Here is a 24155-nt window from a genome sequence, read left to right on the forward strand (position 1 = left end):
ATTGTAACATTATGTTATTATTGTAACATTATTATTATAACATTATGTTATTATTGTAACATTATTATTGTAACATTATTATTGTAACATTATGTTATTATTGTAATATTATTATTGTAACATTATTATTGTAACATTATGTTATTATTGTAACATTATGTTGTTATTGTAACAAAATTATTGTAACATTATTTTATTATTGTAACATTATGTTATTATTGTAACATTATTATTGTAACATTATTATTATTGTAACATTATGTTATTATTGTAACATTATGTTATTATTGTAACAAATTATTATTGTAACATTATTTTATTATTGTAACATTATGTTATTATTATTACTTTATTATTATTGTAACATTATTATTGTAACATTATGTTATTATTGTAACATTATTTTATTATTGTAACATTATTTTATTATTGTAACATTATGTTATTATTGTAACATTATTATTGTAACATTATGTTATTATTGTAACTTTATGTATTATTGTAACATTATTATTGTAACATTATGTTATTATTGTAACATTATGTTATTATTGTAACATTATGTTATTATTGTAACATTATGTTATTATTGTCACAAAATTATTGTAACATTATTTTATTATTGGAACATTATTGTTGTAACATTATTATTGTAACTTTATGTTGTTATTGTAACATTATTATTGTAACATTATGTTATTATTGTAACATTATTATTGTAACATTATTTTATTATTGTAACATTATGTTATTATTATTACATTATTATTGTAACATTATTATTGTAACATTATGGTATTATTGTAACATTATTATTGTAACATTATTGTTGTAACATTATTATTGTAACTTTATGTTATTAGTGTAACATTATTATTGTTACATTATTATTGTAACATTATTATTGTAACATTATGTTATTATTGTAACATTATTATTGTAACATTATGTTATTATTGTTACATTATTATTGTAACATTATGTTATTATTGTTACATTATTATTGTTACATTATTATTGTAACATTATGTTATTATTGTAACATTATTATTGTAACATTATGTTATTATTGTAACATTATGTTATTATTGTACCACTATTATTGTAACATTATGTTATTATTGTTACATTATTATTGTAACATTGTGTTATTATTTTTACATTATTATTGTAACATGATGTTATTATTGTTACATTATTATTGTAACATTATGTTATTATTGTTACATTATTATTGTAACATTATGTTGTTATTGTAACATTATGTTATTATTGTAACATTATGTTGTTATTGTAACATTATTATTGTAACATTATGTTATTATTGTAACATTATTATTGTAACATTATTATTGTAACATTATTATTGTAACATTATGTTATTATTGTAACATTATGTTATTATTGTAACATTATTATTGTAACATTATGTTATTATTGTAACATTATGTTATTATTGTAACATTATTATTGTAACATTGTGTTATTATTGTAACATTATGTTATTATTGTAACATTATTATTGTAACATTATTATTGTAACATTATGTTATTATTGTAACATTATGTTATTATTGCAACATTATTATTGTAACATTATTATTGTAACATTTTTATTATAGCATTATGTTATTATTGTGACATTATTATTGTAACATTATGTTATTATTGTAACATTATTATTGTAACATTATTATTATAGCATTATGTTATTATTGTAACATTATTATTGTAACATTATGTTATTACTGTGTGGTGTGTGTGTTCAGTCCTCCAGTCCGATGTGTCTGAACAGGTAGGACATGCTCTCTCCGTTGTAGATTCGTCTGATGGCTTCAGAGAGGATCAGGCTGATGTCCACCGTCTGGATCTTAATACACTGCAGCTTCTGATGCTCATGAGGAATAGTGTTGGTTACCACCACCTACACACACACACACACACACACACACCACACACATACACACCACACACCACACACCACACACACACACACACACACACACACACACACACACACACACACAGAGTTAACAAACAGCTAGACACAGGGTTAACAAAGACAGACAGACAGACAGACAGACAGACAGACAGACAGACAGACAGACAGACAGACAGACAGACAGACAGACAGACAGACAGAGAGAGAGAGAGAGAGAGAGACAGACAGACAGACAGACAGACAGACAGACAGACAGACAGACAGACAGACAGACAGACAGACAGACAGACAGACAGACAGACAGACAGAGAGAGAGACAGACAGACAGACAGACAGAGACAGACAGACAGACAGACAGACAGACAGACAGACAGACAGACAGGCCGGCATGCAGACAGACAGACAGACAGACAGACAGACAGGCGGCAGGCAGACAGAGAGAGAGAGAGAGACAGACAGACAGACAGACAGACAGACAGACAGACAGACAGACAGACAGACAGACAGACAGACAGGCCGGCAGGCAGACAGACAGACAGACAGACAGACAGACAGACAGACAGACAGACAGACAGACAGGCCGGCAGGCAGACAGAGAGAGAGAGAGAGAGAGAGACAGACAGACAGACAGACAGACAGACAGGCCGGCAGGCAGACAGAGAGAGAGAGAGAGAGAGACAGACAGACAGACAGACAGACAGACAGGCCGGCAGGCAGACAGACAGACAGACAGACAGACAGACAGACAGACAGACAGACAGACAGACAGGCCGGCAGGCAGACAGAGAGAGAGAGAGAGAGAGACAGACAGACAGACAGACAGACAGACAGACAGGCCGGCAGGCAGACAGAGAGAGAGAGAGAGAGAGAGACAGACAGACAGACAGACAGACAGACAGACAGACAGACAGACACCTTGTCGATGGCAGATTCCTCTATGAGTTTCGGTGCATCGGAGGAGAGGATGCCGTGCGTCGCCATGACGAATATCTTGTACGCTCCGTGCTTCTTCAACGTCTGCGCAGCCGCCACGAAACTGTCCACGTCATCGATGATGTCATCCTGGGGGCGGGGACACACAGCAGCCGCCACTGAGGCCAATCCAACGGCCTGAGAGGGGTCAGGGTCTGTGTGGTTTGTCTGTGAGTGTCTGTGTCTGTGAGTGTCTGTCTGAGAGTGTGTGTGTCTGTGTGTGAGTGTCTGTGAGTGTCTGTGAGTGTGTGTGTGTGTGTCTGTGAGTGTGTGTCTGTGTGTGAGTGTCTGTGAGTGTCTGTGAGTGTCTGTGTGTGTGTCTGTGAGTGTGTGTGTGTCTGTGTGTGAGTGTCTGTGAGTGTCTGTGAGTGTCTGTGTGTGTGTCTGTGAGTGTCTGTGTGTGTCTGTGTGTGTGTGTGTCTGTGTGTGTGTGTGTGTGTGTCTGTGTGTGTCTGTGTGTGTGTGTGGGTGTGTGTGAGTGTGTGGTTTGTCTGTGAGTGTCTGTCTGTGTGTGTGAGAGTGTGTGTGTCTGTTAGTGAGTGTCTGTGAGTGTCTGTGAGTGTCTGTGTGTGTGTCTGTGAGTGTCTGTGTGTGTCTGTGTGTGTGTGTGTGTCTGTGTGTGTGTGTGTGTGTCTGTGTGTGTCTGTGAGTGTGTGTGTGTGTGTGTGTGTGTAACTTACCACTATGATGGCGATGCGTCCTCCTACGTCTCCTACCACTGTGATGGGAGGCTTCTCTTTAGGGATCAACACTGGAACACACACAATACACACTATATACACACTATACACACTATACACACTATACACACACAATACACACTATACACACTATACACACACACAATACACACACAATAAACACTATACACACTATACACACACAATACACACTATACACACACAATACACACTATACACACACAATACACACTATACACACACAATACACACTATACACACTATACACACACAATACACACTATACACACACAATACACACTATACACACACAATACACACTATACACACTATACACACACAATACACACTATACACACACAATACACACTATACACACTATACACACACAATAAACACTATACACACTATACACACACAATACACACAATACACACACAATACACACAACACACACATACACACATACAGTACACACACAATGTACACACACAATACACACACATACACACACACAATACACACATACCATACACACATACAGTAGACACACAATACACACAATACACACATACCATACACACATATACACACATACCATACACACATATACACACATACCATACACACACACTACACACATACCATACACACGCACTACACACATATACTACACACATATACTACACACACAATACACACACACTACACACATACCATACACACACACAGTACACACACAATACACACATACCATACACACATATACTACACACACAATACACACACACTACACACATACCATACACACACACAGTACACACACAATACACACAATACACACATACCATACACACATACAGTACACACAGACAATACACACATACAATACACACATACAATACACACATACAGTACACACACAATACACACATACAATACACACATACAGTACACACACACAATACGCACATACAGTACACACACAATACACACACACAATACACACACAATGTGTGTGTGTGTGTGTGTGTGAGTGTGTTACGTGGTATCTTGACAGTAGGAGGGGAGTGTCTTCCATCCACCAGGTCTGACTCTGCATCCTGGGCCTCTCCATGGATCACTGCAATACCCAGACGCAACCGCTCTGCAAATGACTGGGCCCTAAACACGCACACACACACACACACACACACACACACACACACACACACACACACACACACACACACACACACACACACACACACACACACACACACACACACACACACACACACACACACACACACAGTAAAGACACTATACAATCAGGGCTTGTAAAAACACAACTACCATAAGATAACAGCCTGACAGCACCACCCAGACTGTAGTTAAAGAGGACCCACCCTAACCCAGACTGTAGTTAAAGAGGACCCACCCTAACCCAGACTGTAGTTAAAGAGGACCCACCTAACCTAGACTGTAGTTAAAGAGGCTAACCCAGACTGTAGTTAAAGAGGACCCACCCTAACCCAGACTGTAGTTAAAGAGGACCCACCCTAACCCAGACTGTAGTTAAAGAGGACCCACCCTAACCCAGACTGTAGTTAAAGAGGACCCACCCTAACCCAGACTGTAGTGAAAGAGGACCCACCCTAACCCAGACTGTAGTGAAAGAGGACCCACCCTAACCCAGACTGTAGTTAAAGAGGACCCACCCTAACCCAGACTGTAGTTAAAGAGGACCCACCCTAACCCAGACTGTAGTTAAAGAGGACCCACCCTAACCCAGACTGTAGTGAAAGAGGACCCACCCTAACCCAGACTGTAGTTAAAGAGGACCCACCCAGACTGTAGTTAAAGAGGACCCACCCAGACTGTAGTTAAAGAGGACCCACCCTAACCCAGACTGTAGTTAAAGGCTAACCCAGACTGTAGTTAAAGAGGACCCACCCTAACCCAGACTGTAGTTAAAGAGGACCCACCCTAACCCAGACTGTAGTTAAAGAGGCTAACCCAGACTGTAGTTAAAGAGGACCCACCCTAACCCAGACTGTAGTTAAAGAGGACCCACCCCCTAACCCAGACTGTAGTTAAAGAGGACCCACCCTAACCCAGACTGTAGTTAAAGAGGACCCACCCTAACCCAGACTGTAGTTAAAGAGGACCCACCCTAACCCAGACTGTAGTTAAAGAGGACCCACCCTAACCCAGACTGTAGTTAAAGAGGACCCACCCTAACCCAGACTGTAGTTAAAGAGGACCCACCCTAACCCAGACTGTAGTTAAAGAGGACCCACCCTAACCCAGACTGTAGTTAAAGAGGACCCACCCTAACCCAGACTGTAGTGAAAGAGGACCCACCCTAACCCAGACTGTAGTTAAAGAGGACCCACCCTAACCCAGACTGTAGTTAAAGAGGACCCACCCTAACCCAGACTGTAGTTAAAGAGGACCCACCCTAACCCAGACTGTAGTTAAAGAGGACCCACCCTAACCCAGACTGTAGTTAAAGAGGACCCACCTAACCCAGACTGTAGTTAAAGAGGACCCACCCTAACCCAGACTGTAGTGAAAGAGGACCCACCTAACCCAGACTGTAGTGAAAGAGGACCCACCCTAACCCAGACTGTAACCCAGTGTAGTTAAAGAGGACCCACCCTAACCCAGACTGTAGTTAAAGAGGACCCACCCTAACCCAGACTGTAGTGAAAGAGGACCCACCCTAACCCAGACTGTAGTTAAAGAGGACCCACCCTAACCCAGACTGTAGTTAAAGAGGACCCACCCTAACCCAGACTGTAGTTAAAGAGGACCCACCTAACCCAGACTGTAGTTAAAGAGGACCCACCCTAACCCAGACTGTAGTGAAAGAGGACCCACCCTAACCCAGACTGTAGTGAAAGAGGACCCACCTAACCCAGACTGTAGTTAAAGAGGACCCACCCTAACCCAGACTGTAGTTAAAGAGGACCCACCCTAACCCAGACTGTAGTTAAAGAGGACCCACCCTAACCCAGACTGTAGTTAAAGAGGACCCACCCTAACCCAGACTGTAGTTAAAGTTAAAGGCCCACCCTAACCCAGACTGTAGTTAAAGAGGACCCACCCTAACCCAGACTGTAGTTAAAGTGGCTAACTCAGACTGTAGTTAAAGAGGACCCACCCTAACCCAGACTGTAGTTAAAGAGGACCCACCCTAACCCAGACTGTAGTTAAAGAGGCTAACCCAGACTGTAGTTAAAGAGGACCCACCCTAACCCAGACTGTAGTTAAAGAGGACCCACCCTAACCCAGACTGTAGTTAAAGAGGACCCACCCTAACCCAGACTGTAAAGAGGACCCACCCTAACCCAGACTGTAGTTAAAGAGGACCCACCCTAACCCAGACTGTAGTTAAAGAGGACCCACCCTAACCCAGACTGTAGCTAAAGAGGACCCACCCTAACCCAGACTGTAGTTAAAGAGGACCCACCCTAACCCAGACTGTAGTTAAAGAGGACCCACCCTAACCCAGACTGTAGTTAAAGAGGACCCACCCTAACCCAGACTGTAGTTAAAGAGGAACCACCCTAACCCAGACTGTAGTTAAAGAGGACCCACCCTAACCCAGACTGTAGTTAAAGAGGACCCACCCTAACCCAGACTGTAGTTAAAGAGGCTAACCCAGACTGTAGTTAAAGAGGAACCACCCTAACCCAGACTGTAGTTAAAGAGGACCCACCCTAACCCAGACTGTAGTTAAAGAGGCTAACCCAGACTGTAGTTAAAGAGGAACCACCCTAACCCAGACTGTAGTTAAAGAGGACCCACCCTAACCCAGACTGTAGCTAAAGCGGAACCAATTTTCAACTAAATGACATACCCAAATCTAACTGCCTGTAGCTCAGGACCTGAAGCAAGGATATGCATATTATTGGTACCATTTGAAAGGAAACAGTTGCAGTTTGTGGAAATGTGAAATGAATGTAGGAGAATATAACACAATAGATCTGGTAGAAGATGATGCAAAGAAAAAAACAACCATTCTTTTTTATCTTGTTTGTACCATCATCTTTGAAATACAAGAGAAAGGCCATAATGCATTATTCCAGCCCAGCTGCAATTTAGATTTTGGACACTAGATGGCAGCAGTGTGTGTGCAAAGTGTTAGACTAATCCAATGAACCATTGCATTTCTGTTCAAATTGTTGTATCAAGACTGCCCAAATGTAACTTTCAAAACTGTGCACTTTCCTTAAAAAATAGCCTGGTATTATTTCACAATACAGACAGTAGCTGCTACATACAGTCAACTATACAATACAGACAGTAACAGCTACAGTCAACTATACAATACAGACAGTAACAGCTACAGTCAACTATACAATACAGACAGTAGCTGCTACAGTCAACTATACAATACAGACAGTAACAGCTACAGTCAACTATACAATACAGACAGTAACAGCTACAGTCAACTATACAATACAGACAGTAACAGCTACAGTCAACTATACAATACAGACAGTAACAGCTACAGTCAACTATACAATACAGACAGTAACAGCTACAGTCAACTATACAATACAGACAGTAACAGCTACAGTCAACTATACAATACAGACAGTAACAGCTACAGTCAACTATACAATACAGACAGTAACAGCTACAGTCAACTATACAATACAGACAGTAACAGCTACAGTCAACTCTACAATACAGACAGTAACAGTTACAGTCAACTATACAATACAGACAGTAACAGCTACAGTCAACTATACAATACAGACAGTAACAGCTACAGTCAACTATATAATACAGACATTAACAGCTACAGTCAACTATACAATACAGACAGTAACAGCTACAGTCAACTATACAATACAGACAGTAACAGCTACAGTCAACTATATAATACAGACATTAACAGCTACAGTCAACTATACAATACAGACAGTAACAGCTACAGTCAACTATACAATACAGACAGTAACAGCTACAGTCAACTATACAATACAGACAGTAACAGCTACAGTCAACTCTACAATACAGACAGTAACAGCTACAGTCAACTATATAATACAGACAGTAACAGCTACAGTCAACTATACAATACAGACAGTAACAGCTACAGTCAACTATACAATACAGACAGTAACAGCTACAGTCAACTCTTCAACCCAGACCGTAGCGTACCTTCTGGCTGAGGCTGGAGATTTGGCCACTATCACTGCGTTTCTATAGTCAGGAATCTGTAGAAGAAAATAACATCTCCTATTACTGTAAATACTGCAGTAGGAGGGGGTTGTGGAAAATGTAGTCCTACCTCCTCCTGTATGTACTGGGGGTTGGGGAATGTGTTGTTTTACCTCCTCTGGTATGTACTGGGGGTTTGGGAATGTGTCGTTTTACCTCCTCTGGTATGTACTGGGGGTTGTGGGTAGTGTCGTTTTACCTCCTCCTGTATGTACTGGGGGGTTGTGGGTAGTGTCGTTTTACCTCCTCTGGTATGTACTGGGGGTTGTGGGTAGTGTCGTTTACCTCCTCCTGTATGTACTGGGGGTTGTGGGTAATATAGTTGACAGCTTTTCTGTACTATGGGTAACATAGTTGACAGCTTTCTGTATGGGGGTTGTGGGTAATATAGTTGACAGCTTTCTGTTTGTACTGGGGGTTGTGGGTAATATAGTTGACAGCTTTCTGCATGTACTGGGGGTTGTGGGTAATATAGTTGACAGCTTTCTGTATGTACTGGGGGTTGTGGGTAATATAGTTGACAGCTTTCTGTATGTACTGGGGGTTGTGGGTAATATAGTTGACAGCTTTCTGTATGTACTGGGGGTTGTGGGTAATATAGTTGACAGCTTTCTGTATGTACTGGGGGTTGTGGGTAATATAGTTGACAGCTTTCTGTATGTACTGGGGTTATGTGTAAAGTAGTTGATATCCTCCTGTAGTCATGGGTGGGTTATGGGTAAAGTAGTTAACCTCCTCCAGTATTCATAAGGGGTTGGGGGTAGTGTGGTATATCTTCTCCTGTATGTACTGGGGGGTTGTGGGTAGTGTAGTAATACCTCCTCCTGTATGTACTGGTGGGTTGTGGGCAGTGTAGTCTTGCCTCCTCCTATATGTACTGGGGGTTGTGGATAGTGTAGCCTTACCTCCTCCTGTATATACTGCAGTAGAGGGGGTTGTGGGTAGTGTAGTCCTACCTCCTCCTGTATGTACTGCAGTAGGAGGGGGTTGTGGGTAGTGTTGTCCTACCTCCTCCTGTATGTACTGCAGTAGAGGGGGTTGTGGGTAGTGTAGTCCTACCTCCTCCTGTATGTACTGTAGTAGGAGGGGTTGTGGGTAGTGTAGTCCTGCCTCCTCCTGTATGTACTGTAGTAGGAGGGGTTGTGGGTAGTGTAGTCCTACCTCATCCTGTATGTACTGTAGTAGGAGGGGGTTGTGGGTAGTGTAGTCCTGCCTCCTCCTGTATGTACTGTAGTAGGAGGGGTTTTGGGTAGTGTAGTCCTGCCTCCTCCTGTATGTACTGTAGTAGGAGGGGTTGTGGGTAGTGTAGTCCTGCCTCCTCCTGTATGTACTGTATGTAGGAGGGGGTTGTGGGTAGTGTAGTCCTACCTCCTCCTGTATGTACTGCAGTAGGAGGGGGTTGTGGGTAGTGTAGTCCTACCTCCTCCTGTATGTACTGCAGTAGGAGGGGGTTGTGGGTAGTGTAGTCCTACCTCCTCCTGTATGTACTGTAGTAGGAGGGGGTTGTGGGTAGTGTAGTCCTACCTCCTCCTGTATGTACTGTAGAAGGAGGGGGTTGTGGGTAGTGTAGTCCTACCTCCTCCTGTATGTACTGCAGTAGGAAGGGAGAAGCTCTCAGGTTGTCTACTGGGATGTTGAAGAAGCCCTGAATCTCCTTCTGATGAAGATCCATAGTGATGAGATGGGTCAGACCTACACACACACAGACAGACAGAGAGAGAGAGAGAGAGAGATGGTCAGACCTACACACACACAGACAGACAGACAGACAGACAGAGAGACAGAAAAAAAGACGGAAGACAGACAGACAGACAGACAGACGGACAGAGAGAAGGACAGACAGAAAGACGGACAGAGAGACAGAAGGACAGAGAGACAGACAGACAGACGGACAGAGAGACAGAGGGACAGACAGACAGACAGACAGACAGACAGACAGACGGACAGAGAGACAGAGGGACAGACAGAGGGACACATTCAGAACAAGGAGAGAGCACTCTGTTCAGTATGAGGACCAGACTTTATGTCTCTGTGTCTTTCTGTGTGAATCTGTGTCTTTCTGTGTGTCTCTGTGTCTCTGTGTGTCTCTGTGTGTATCTGCAATGTGTGTGTCTCTGTGTGTCTGCGGTGTGTGTGTCTCTGTGTGTATCTGTGATGTATGTGTCTCTGTGTGTCTCTGTGTCTCTGTGTCTGTGTGTCTCTCTGTGTGTATATGTGATGTATGTGTCTCTGTGTGTCTCTCTGTGTGTATCTGTGATGTATGTGTCTCTGTGTGTCTTTCTGTGTGTCTTTCTGTGTGTATCTGTGATGTATGTGTCTCTGTGTGTCTTTCTGTGATGTGTGTGTCTCTGTGTCTCTGTGTTTATCTGTGATGTGTGTGTCTCTGTGTGTCTCTCTGTGTGTATCTGTGATGTATGTGTCTCTTTCTGTGTGTATCTGTGATGTATGTGTCTCTCTGTGTGTCTCTGTGTGTCTCTGTGTGTCTCTCTGTGTCTCTGTGTGTCTCTCTGTGTGTATCTGTGATGTGTGTGTCTCTGTGTGTATCTGTGATGTATGTGTCTCTCTGTGTGTCTCTGTGTGTCTCTGTGTGTCTTTCTGAGTGTATCTGTGATGTGTGTGTCTCTATGTGTCTCTCTGTGTGTATCTGTGATGTGTGTGTCGCTGTGTCTTTCTGTGTGTCGCTGTGTCTCTGTGTGTCTTTCTGTGTGTATCTGTGATGTGTGTCTCTGTGTGTCTTTCTGTGTGTATCTGTGATGTGTGTGGCTCTGTGTGTCTCTCTGTGTGTATCTGTGATGTATGTGTCTCTGTGTGTTTTGTGGTGTGTGTCTCTCCGAGGTGTATGTCCTCACCTGCTTTACACATCATGGAGGCCAGCAGCTTGGAGACGATAGACCCTCTCTTCCTCATCTTACACTGTTTACTGTAAGGGAAGTAGGGGACGACCCCGGTGATACTCCTGGCACAGGAAGTCCTGCACGCATACACCATGATCAACAACTCCATGATGGTAGTGTTCACATCCCTGGAGACAGAGAGAGATATATATACACCATGATGGTAGTGATCACATCCCTGGAGACAGAGAGAGATATACACCATGATGGTAGTGATCACATCCCTGGAGACAGAGAGATATACACCATGATGGTAGTGATCACATCCCTGGAGACAGAGAGAGAGATATACACCATGATGGTAGTGATCACATCCCTGGAGACAGAGAGAGATATACACCATGATGGTAGTGATCACATCCCTGGAGACAGAGAGAGATATACACCATGATGGTAGTGATCACATCCCTGAGAGAGATATACACCATTATGGTAGTGTTCACATCCCTGGAGACAGAGAGAGAGAGAGAGACAGAGAGATATACTCCATGATGGTAGTGATCACATCCCTGGAGACAGAGAGACAGAGAGAGAGACACCATGATGGTAGTGATCACATCCCTGGAGAGAGAGAGATATATACACCATGATGGTAATGATCACATCCCTGGAGACAGAGAGAGAGAGAGATATATACACCATGATGGTAGTGATCACATCCCTGGAGACAGAGAGAGAGATATACACCATGATTGTAGTGTTCACATCCCTGGAGACAGAGAGAGATATACACCATGATGGTAGTGATCACATCCCTGGAGACAGAGAGAGATATACACCATGATGGTAGTGATTACATCCCTGGAGACAGAGAGAGAGATATACACCATGATGGTAGTGATCACATCCCTGGAGACAGAGAGAGATATACACCATGATGGTAGTGTTCACATCCCTGGAGACAGAGAGAGATATACACCATTATGGTAGTGTTCACATCCCTGGAGACAGAGAGAGAGATATACACCATGATCAACAACTCCATGATGGTAGTGATCACATCCCTGGAGACAGAGAGAGAGATATACACCATGATGGTAGTGATCACATCCCTGGAGACAGAGAGATAGATATACACCATGATGGTAGTGATCACATCCCTGGAGGCAGAGAGAGAGAGAGATACACCATGATGGTAGTGATCACATCCCTGGAGACAGAGAGAGAGAGAGATATACACCATGATGGTAGTGATCACATCCCTGGAGACAGAGAGAGATATACACCATGATGGTAGTGATCACATCCCTGGAGACAGAGAGAGAGATATACACCATGATGGTAGTGATCACATCCCTGGAGACAGAGAGATAGATATACACCATGATGGTAGTGATCACATCCCTGGTGACAGAGAGAGAGAGATATACACCATGATGGTAGTGATCACATCCCTGGTGAGAGAGAGAGATATACACCATGATGGTAGTGATCACATCCCTGGAGACAGAGAGAGATATACACCATGATGGTAGTGTTCACATCCCTGGAGACAGAGAGAGATATACACCATGATGGTAGTGTTCACATCCCTGGAGACAGAGAGAGAGATATACACCATTATGGTAGTGTTCACATCCCTGGAGACAGAGAGAGATATACACCATGATGGTAGTGTTCACATCCCTGGAGACAGAGAAAGATATACACCTTGATGGTAGTGATCACATCCCTGGAGACAGAGAGAGATATATACACCATGATGGTAGTGATCACATCCCTGGAGACAGAGAGAGAGATATACACCATGATGGTAGTGATCACATCCCTGGAGACAGAGAGAGATATACACCATCATGGTAGTGATCACATCCCTGGAGACAGAGAGAGAGATATACACCATGATGGTAGAGATCACATCCCTGGAGACAGAGAGAGAGATATACACCATGATGGTAGTGATCACATCCCTGGAGACAGAGAGAGATATACACCATGATGGTAGTGTTCACATCCCTGGAGACAGAGAGAGATATACACCATGATGGTAGTGATCACATCCCTGGAGACAGAGAGAGATATATACACCATGATGGTAGTGATCACATCCCTGGAGACAGAGAGAGAGATATACACCATTATGGTAGTGTTCACATCCCTGGAGACAGAGAGAGAGATATACACCATGATGGTAGTGATCACATCCCTGGAGACAGAGAGAGATATACACCATGATGGTAGTGATCACATCCCTGGAGACAGAGAGAGAGATATACACCATGATGGTAGTGATCACATCCCTGGAGACAGAGAGAGAGATATACACCATGATGGTAGTGATCACATCCCTGGAGACAGACTGAGATATACACCATGATGGTAGTGATCACATCCCTGGAGACAGAGAGAGAGATATACACCATGATGGTAGTGATCACATCCCTGGAGACAGACTGAGATATACACCATGATGGTAGTGTTCACATCCCTGGAGACAGAGAGAGAGAGAGACAGAGAGATATACTCCATGATGGTAGTGATCACATCCCTGGAGACAGAGAGAGATATACTCCATGATGGTAGTGTTCACATCCCTGGAGACAGAGAGAGAGAGAGAGAGATATACTCCATGATGGTAGTGATCACATTCCTGGAGGCAGAGAGAGAGAGAGAGATATACACCATGATGGTAGTGTTCACATCCCTAGAGACAGAGAGAGATATATATACACCATGATGGTAGTGATCACATCCCTGGAGACAGAGAGAGATATATACACCATGATGGTAGTGATCACATCCCTGGTGACAGAGAGAGAGATATATACACCATGATGGTAGTGATCACATCCCTGGAGACAGAGAGAGAGATATATACACCATGATGGTAGTGATCACATCCCTGGAGACAGAGAGAGAGAGAGATATACACCATGATGGTAGTGATCACATCCCTGGAGACAGAGAGATATATACACCATGATGGTAGTGATCACATCCCTGGAGACAGAGAGATAGATATAAACCATGATGGTAGTGATCACATCCCTGGAGACAGAGAGAGAGATATATACACCATGATGGTAGTGATCACATCCCTGGTGACAGAGAGAGAGAGATATACACCATGATGGTAGTGATCACATCCCTGGAGACAGAGAGAGAGATATACATCATGATGGTAGTGATCACATCCCTGGAGACAGAGAGAGATATACTCCATGATGGTAGTGATCACATCCCTGAGACAGAGAGAGAGAGATATATACACCATGATGGTAGTGTTCACATCCCTGGAGACAGAGAGAGATATACACCATGATGGTAGTGATCACATCCCTGGAGACAGAGAGAGAGATATACACCATGATGGTAGTGATCACATCCCTGGTGAGAGAGAGAGATATACACCATGATGGTAGTGATCACATCCCTGGAGACAGAGAGAGATATACACCATGATGGTAGTGATCACATCCCTGGAGAGGGATGTTTTATAGAGGTTTGAGGGCTCTGTTATAGCCAGTAGTGTGTTTGATAGAGAGGTTTGAGGGCTCTGTTATAGCCAGTAGTGTGTTTGATAGAGAGGTTTGAGGGCTCTGTTATAGCCAGTAGTGTGTTTGATAGAGAGGTTTGAGGGCTCTGTTATAGCCAGTAGTGTGTTTGATAGAGAGGTTTGAGGGCTCTGTTATAGCCAGTAGTGTGTTTGATAGAGAGGTTTGAGGGCTCTGTTATAGCCAGTAGTGTGTTTGATAGAGATGTTTGAGGGCTCTGTTATAGCCAGTAGTGTGTTTGATAGAGAGGTTTGAGGGCTCTGTTATAGCCAGTAGTGTGTTTGATAGAGATGTTTGAGGGCTCTGTTATAGCCAGTAGTGTGTTTGATAGAGAGGTTTGAGGGCTCTGTTATAGCCAGTAGTGTGTTTGATAGAGAGGTTTGAGGGCTCTGTTATAGCCAGTAGTGTGTTTGATAGAGAGGTTTGAGGGCTCTGTTATAGCCAGTAGTGTGTTTGAAAGAGGTTTGAGGGCTCTGTTAGAGCCAGTAGTGTGTTTGATAGAGAGGTTTGAGGGCTCTGTTATAGCCAGTAGTGTGTTTGATAGAGAGGTTTGAGGGCTCTGTTATATCCAGAAGTATGGGCCTGTGTGATAGAGAGGTTTGAGGGCTCTGTTACATCCAGTAGTCCGGGTCTGTGTTCGTACTTAGACACTGTCTGGATGATGAAGACATCTTTGCCTCGAACCGACTCCTGGATCTGCACACGCGTTTCTACACAAAGAGAGAGAGAGAGAGAGAGAGAGAGAGAGAGAGAGAGAGAGAGACAGAGAGAGAGAGAGAGAGAGAGAGAGGGGGAGGGGGAGAGAGGGAGAGAGAGAGAGAGAGAGAGAGAGAGAGAGAGAGAGAGAGAGAGGGGGAGGGGGAGAGAGGGAGAGAGAGAGAGAGAGAGAGAGAGAGGGTGAGAGGGGGAGGGGGAGAGAGAGAGGGGGAGAATTGAATAAAGGGAGGGAGAGAGAGAGACAGAGAGAGAGAGAGAGAGAGACAGAGAGAGAGACACAGAGAGAGAGAGAGAGGAAGAATTTGAACAAACTTTAAAAAAATATCTAAATGTGTTTGTTTTTTCAGAAATGCTTCTCGAACATAAAATGACAAGGCACGGAGAGAGTACAAAAATAAGCTCCTTGTAGACAATCAAGAGACACGTTTTACTGACTGCTCCTGTTGGTAAGCAACTTACTCTTCCACACAGACCCCTGGCACAGTGCTATATTAACCAGACCATCCCCTGTCATGACACAGTGCTATATTAACCAGACCATCCCCTGGTACAGTGCTATATTAACCAGACCATCCCCTGGTACAGTGCTATATTAACCAGACCATCCCCTGGTACAGTGCTATATTAACCAGACCATCCCCTGGTACAGTGCTATATTAACCAGACCATCCCCTGGTACAGTGCTATATTAACCAGACCATCCCCTGGTACAGTGCTATATTAACCAGACCATCCCCTGGTACAGTGCTATATTAACCAGACCATCCCCTGGTACAGTGCTATATTAACCAGACCATCCCCTGACACAGTGCTATATTAACCAGACCATCCCCTGGCACAGTGCTATATTAACCAGACCATCCCCTGGTACAGTGCTATATTAACCAGACCATCCCCTGACACAGTGCTATATTAACCAGACCATCCCCTGGCACAGTGCTATATTAACCAGACCATCCCCTGGCACAGTGCTATATTAACCAGACCATCCCCTGGTACAGTGCTATATTAACCAGACCATCCCCTGGTACAGTGCTATATTAACCAGACCATCCCCTGGTACAGTGCTATATTAACCAGACCATCCCCTGACACAGTGCTATATTAACCAGACCATCCCCTGGTACAGTGCTATATTAACCAGACCATCCCCTGGTACAGTGCTATATTAACCAGACCATCCCCTGACACAGTGCTATATTAACCAGACCATCCCCTGGTACAGTGCTATATTAACCAGACCATCCCCTGGTACAGTGCTATATTAACCAGACCATCCCCTGACATGACACAGTGCTATATTAACCAGACCATCCCCTGGTACAGTGCTATATTAACCAGACCATCCCCTGGCACAGTGCTATATTAACCAGACCATCCCCTGGTACAGTGCTATATTAACCAGACCATCCCCTGGTACAGTGCTATATTAACCAGACCATCCCCTGACACAGTCCTATATTAACCAGACCATCCCCTGGCATAGTGCTATATTAACCAGACCATCCCCTGGCACAGTGCTATATTAACCAGACCATCCCCTGGCACAGTGCTATATTAACCAGACCATCCCCTGGTACAGTGCTATATTAACCAGACCATCCCCTGGTACAGTGCTATATTAACCAGACCATCCCCTGGTACAGTGTTATATTAACCAGACCATCCCCTGACATGACACAGTGCTATATTAACCAGACCATCACCTGGTACAATGCTATATTAACCAGACCATCCCCTGACACAGTGCTATATTAACCAGACCATCCCCTGGTACAGTGCTATATTAACCAGACCATCCCCTGACATGACACAGTGCTATATTAACCAGACCATCACCTGGTACAATGCTATATTAACCAGACCATCCCCTGGCACAGTGCTATATTAACCAGACCATCCCCTGGTACAGTGCTATATTAACCAGACCATCCCCTGGTACAGTGCTATATTAACCAGACCATCCCCTGACACAGTCCTATATTAACCAGACCATCCCCTGGCACAGTGCTATATTAACCAGACCATCCCCTGGCATAGTGCTATATTAACCAGACCATCCCGGCACAGTGCTATATTAACCAGACCATCACCTGGTACAGTGCTATATTAACCAGACCATCCCCTGGCACAGTGCTATATTAACCAGACCATCCCCTGGTACAGTGCTATATTAACCAGACCATCCCCTGGTACAGTGCTATATTAACCAGACCATCCCCTGACACAGTCCTATATTAACCAGACCATCCCCTGGCACAGTGCTATATTAACCAGACCATCCCCTGGCACAGTGCTATATTAACCAGACCATCCCCTGACACAGTGCTATATTAACCAGACCATCCCCTGGTACAGTGTTATATTAACCAGACCATCCCCTGACATGACACAGTGCTATATTAACCAGACCATCACCTGGTACAATGCTATATTAACCAGACCATCCCCTGGCACAGTGCTATATTAACCAGACCATCCCCTGGTACAGTGCTATATTAACCAGACCATCCCCTGGTACAGTGCTATATTAACCAGACCATCCCCTGGTACAGTGCTATATTAACCAGACCATCCCCTGGTACAGTGCTATATTAACCAGACCATCCCCTGGTACAGTGCTATATTAACCAGACCATCCCCTGACACAGTCCTATATTAACCAGACCATCCCCTGGCATAGTGCTATATTAACCAGACCATCCCCTGGTACAGTGCTATATTAACCAGACCATCCCCTGGTACAGTGCTATATTAACCAGACCATCCCCTGGTACAGTGCTATATTAACCAGACCATCCCCTGGTACAGTGCTATATTAACCAGACCATCCCCTGGTACAGTGCTATATTAACCAGACCATCCCCTGGTACAGTGCTATATTAACCAGACCATCCCCTGGTACAGTGCTATATTAACCAGACCATCCCCTGGTACAGTGCTATATTAACCAGACCATCCCCTGGTACAGTGCTATATTAACCAGACCATCCCCTGACACAGTCCTATATTAACCAGACCATCCCCTGGCATAGTGCTATATTAACCAGACCATCCCCTGGCATAGTGCTATATTAACCAGACCATCCCCTGGTACAGTGCTATATTAACCAGACCATCCCCTGACACAGTCCTATATTAACCAGACCATCCCCTGGCATAGTGCTATATTAACCAGACCATCCCCTGGCATAGTGCTATATTAACCAGACCATCCCCTGGCATAGTGCTATATTAACCAGACCATCCCCTGGTACAGTGCTATATTAACCAGACCATCCCCTGGCATAGTGCTATATTAACCAGACCATCCCCTGGCATAGTGCTATATTAACCAGACCATCCCCTGGCATAGTGCTATATTAACCAGACCATCCCCTGGTACAGTGCTATATTAACCAGACCATCCCCTGACACAGTCCTATATTAACCAGACCATCCCCTGGTACAGTGCTATATTAACCAGACCATCCCCTGACATAGTGCTATATTAACCAGACCATCCCCTGGCACAGTGCTATATTAACCAGACCATCCCCTGGTACAGTGTTATATTAACCAGACCATCCCCTGGTACAGTGCTATATTAACCAGACCATCCCCTGGTACAGTGTTATATTAACCAGACCATCCCCTGGTACAGTGCTATATTAACCAGACCATCCCCTGGTACAGTGTTATATTAACCAGACCATCCCCTGGTACAGTGTTATATTAACCAGACCATCCCCTGGTACAGTGCTATATTAACCAGACCATCCCCTGGTACAGTGTTATATTAACCAGACCATCCCCTGGTACAGTCCTATATTAACCAGACCATCCCCTGACACAGCGATGGAGGAGAGGGTGAGGGGGAGAGGGTGAGGGGGTGGAGGATAGGGTGGGGGGTGGAGGAGAGGATCAGACTGTTGGAGGAGAGGGTAATGGCGTGTGACAGAGAGGTCTGAAGGTCAGAAGTCAGGGGTCAGAGTCTCACCTCTGTTGTCTTCCTGGTACACCTGCACCTTCCCAAGCTCCACCCCAGACGCCTGCACACGGGAGACATAGCCAATGAAAAGACAGCACAGGGAGAGCTGACCAGTGAAAAGCCAGAGTGTGTGTGTGTGTGTGTGTGTGTGTATACTGACTCTCCTATCCTCTTGCTGATCTCCCTGGAGGAGGGGTGTGAGTTGGCGCTGAAGATGACCAGGCCTCCCTTGGTGTGGTTCATAACCGGGGGGGACCGGCCACTCTGCTCCCCAGCCTCAGACGGCCTATCCCTGGGCACCCACGCTGCACTCAGCCCTTCCTACAGCGGAACCAGGGACCCCCACACACACACACAGTTAATAATCAATCCACTTGTCTGGAACAGTGTTACTACCAACATAACACATCATGACACAACACATCATAACATAACACATCACAACATAATACATAATAACACATCACAACATAACACATCATAACACATCATAACACATCATAACACATCATAATACATCATAACATAACACATCATAACACATCATAACACATCATAACATAATACATCATAATACATCATAATACATCACAACATAACACATCATAACACATCATAACATAATACATCATCATACATCATAATACATCATAACATTCATAATACATCATAATACATCATAACATAACACATCATAATACACCATAATACATCATAACACACCATAATACATCATAACATAACACATCATAATACATCATAACACATCATAACACATCATAACACACCATAATACATCATAACACACCATAACACATCATAACATAATACATCATACTACATCATAATACATCATAACATAATACATCATAATACATCATAACATAACATCATAACACATCATAATACATCATAACATAACACATCATAATACATCATAACACACCATAATACAAACATCATAACATACATCATAACATATAACATAACACATCATAACATAATACATCATAACACATAACATAACACATCATAACATAATACATCATAACATAACACATCATAACATAACACATCATAACATAATACATCATAACACATAATAATACATCATAATATAATACATCATAACACATCATAAGACATCATAACACATCATAAAATAATACATCATAACACATAATAATACATCATAACACATAATAATACATCATAATATAATACATCATAACACATCATAACACATCATAACACATCATAACACACCATAATACATCATAACATAATACATCATAATACATCATAACACATCATAATACATCATAACATAACACACCATAATACATCACAACACACCATAACACATCATAACATAATACACCATAATACATCATAACACACCATAATACATCATAATACATCATAACATAACACACCATAATACATCATAACACACCATAATACATCATAACACATCATAACACATCATAACACATCATAACACACCATAATACATCATAACACATCATAACACATCATAACACACCATAATACATCATAACACATCATAACACATCATAACATAAACACCATAATACATCATAATACATCATAATACATCATAATACATCATAATACATCATAACATAATACATCATAACACATCATAACACATCATAACACACCGTAATACATCATAATACATCATACACCATAATACATCATAACACATCATAACATAATACATCATAAAACACCATAATACATCATAACACACCATAATACATCATAATACATCATAACACATCATAACACATCATAACACATCATAACATAATACATCATAATACATCATAACACATCATAACATAATACATCATAATACATCATAACACATCATAACATAATACATCATAATACATAATAATACATCATAACATAATACATCATAATACATCATAACACATCATAATACATCATAACATAATACATCATAATACATCATAACACATCATAATACATCATAACACATCATAACACATCATAATACATCATAACACATCATAACATAATACATCATAATATAATACATCATAACATAATACATCATAACACATCATAACATAATACATCATAATACATCATAATACATCATAACACATCATAATACATCATAACACATCATAACATAATACATCATAATACATCATAACATAATACATCATAACACATCATAACACATCATAATACATCATAATACATCATAATACATCATAACATAATACATCATAATACATCATAACACATCATAATACATCATAATACATCATAATACATCATAATACATCATAATACATCATAACACATCATAATACATCATAATACATCATAACACATCATAACACATCATAACACATCATAATACATCATAACACATCATAACATAATACATCATAATATAATACATCATAACATAATACATCATAACACATCATAACATAATACATCATAATACATCATAACACATCATAATACATCATAACACATCATAACATAATACATCATAATATAATACATCATAACATAATACATCATAATACATCATAACATAATACATCATAATACATCATAATACATCATAACACATCATAACACATCATAACACATCATAATACATCATAACACAGCAAATTTGATCATATTACTCCAGTGCTAGCCTCTCTACACTGGTTTCCTGTCAAAGCAAGGGCTGATTTCAAGGTTTACTGCTAACCTACAAAGCATTACATGGGCTTGCTCCTACCTATCTCTCTGATTTGGTCCTGCCGTACATACCTACACGTACGCTACGGTCACAAGACGCAGGCCTCCTAATTGTCCCTAGAATTTCTAAGCAAACAGCTGGAGGCAGGGCTTTCTCCTATAGAGCTCCATTTTTATGGAACGGTCTGCCTACCCATGTCAGAGACGCAAACTCGGTCTCAACCTTTAAGTCTTTACTGAAGACTCATCTCTTCAGTGGGTCATATGATTGAGTGTAGTCCGGCCCAGGAGTGGGAAGGTGAACGGAAAGGCTCTGGAGCAACGAACCGCCCTTGCTGTCTCTGCCTGGCCGGTTCCCCTCTTTTACAGGGGCTGAGTCATTGGCTTACTGGGGCTCTCTCATGCCGTCCCTGGAGGGGTGCGTCACCTGAGTGGGTTGATTCACTGTTGTGGTCATCCTGTCTGGGTTGGCGCCCCCCTTGGGTTGTGCCGTGGCGGAGATCTTTGTGGGCTATACTCAGCCTTGTCTCAGGATGGTAAGTTGTTGGTTGAAGATATCCCTCTAGTGGTGTGGGGGCTGTGCTTTGGCAAAGTGGGTGGGGTTATATCCTTCCTGTTTGGCCCTGTCCGGGGGTGTCCTCGGATGGGGCCACAGTGTCTCCTGACCCCTCCTGTCTCAGCCTCCAGTATTTATGCTGCAGTAGTTTGTGTCGGGGCTGGGGTCAGTTTGTTATATCTGGAGTACTTCTCCTGTCCTATTCGGTGTCCTGTGTGAATCTAAGTGTGCGTTCTCTTATTCTCTCCTTCTCTCTTTCTTTCTCTCTCTCGGAGGACCTGAGCCCTAGGACCATGCCCCAGGACTACCTGACATGATGACTCCTTGCTGTCCCCAGTCCACCTGGCCATGCTGCTGCTCCAGTTTCAACTTCCACCTGACTGTGCTGCTGCTCCAGTTTCAACTGTTCTGCCTTATTATTATTCGACCATGCTGGTCATTTATGAACATTTGAACATCTTGGCCATGTTCTGTTATAATCTCCACCCAGCACAGCCAGAAGAGGACTGGCCACCCCTCATAGCCTGGTTCCTCTCTAGGTTTCTTCCTAGGTTTTGGCCTTTCTAGGGAGTTTTTCCGAGCCACCGTGCTTCTACACCTGCATTGCTTGCTGCTTGGGGTTTTAGGCTGGGTTTCTGTTCAGCACTTTGAGATATCAGCTGATGTACGAAGGGCTATATAAATACATTTGATTTGATTTGATTTGACAGCATAACATAATACATCATAACACATCAATACACATCATAACATAATACATCATAACACATCATAACACATCATAACATAATACATCATAATACATCATAACACATCATAATACATCATAACATAATACATCATAACATAATACATCATAACATAACACATCATAACACAACATAACACATCATAACATAATACATCATAACACATCATAACATAAT

General features: G+C 42.3%; 1 protein-coding gene across 2 annotated transcripts in view; it reads right to left on the reverse strand.

The window, feature by feature from the left end:
* Positions 1-1760: 1760 nt before the first annotated feature.
* The window catches only part of LOC121843642 (phosphoribosyl pyrophosphate synthase-associated protein 2), a 24329-nt gene continuing 1934 nt past the window's right edge, over positions 1761-24155 (reverse strand). Inside the window, exons 2-11 of one of the 2 annotated variants that reach the window (XM_042313398.1) lie at positions 20071-20231; positions 19920-19971; positions 15867-15933; positions 11685-11857; positions 10412-10527; positions 8776-8831; positions 4661-4779; positions 3595-3665; positions 2858-3004; positions 1761-1924 (exon numbers count right to left, since the gene is read on the reverse strand). In XM_042313398.1, coding sequence (XP_042169332.1) covers positions 1766-1924; positions 2858-3004; positions 3595-3665; positions 4661-4779; positions 8776-8831; positions 10412-10527; positions 11685-11838 — 822 coding nt within the window. In that variant the 5' untranslated portion in view covers positions 11839-11857; positions 15867-15933; positions 19920-19971; positions 20071-20231 and the 3' untranslated portion in view covers positions 1761-1765. Of the gene's footprint in view, positions 1925-2857; positions 3005-3594; positions 3666-4660; positions 4780-8775; positions 8832-10411; positions 10528-11684; positions 11858-15866; positions 15934-19919; positions 19972-20066; positions 20232-24155 lie in introns of both variants that reach the window. The other variant, XM_042313399.1, reaches the window with a different exon arrangement.

Source organism: Oncorhynchus tshawytscha, unplaced genomic scaffold (genome assembly GCF_018296145.1).
Source record: "Oncorhynchus tshawytscha isolate Ot180627B unplaced genomic scaffold, Otsh_v2.0 Un_contig_3245_pilon_pilon, whole genome shotgun sequence".
NCBI lineage: Eukaryota > Metazoa > Chordata > Actinopteri > Salmoniformes > Salmonidae > Oncorhynchus > Oncorhynchus tshawytscha.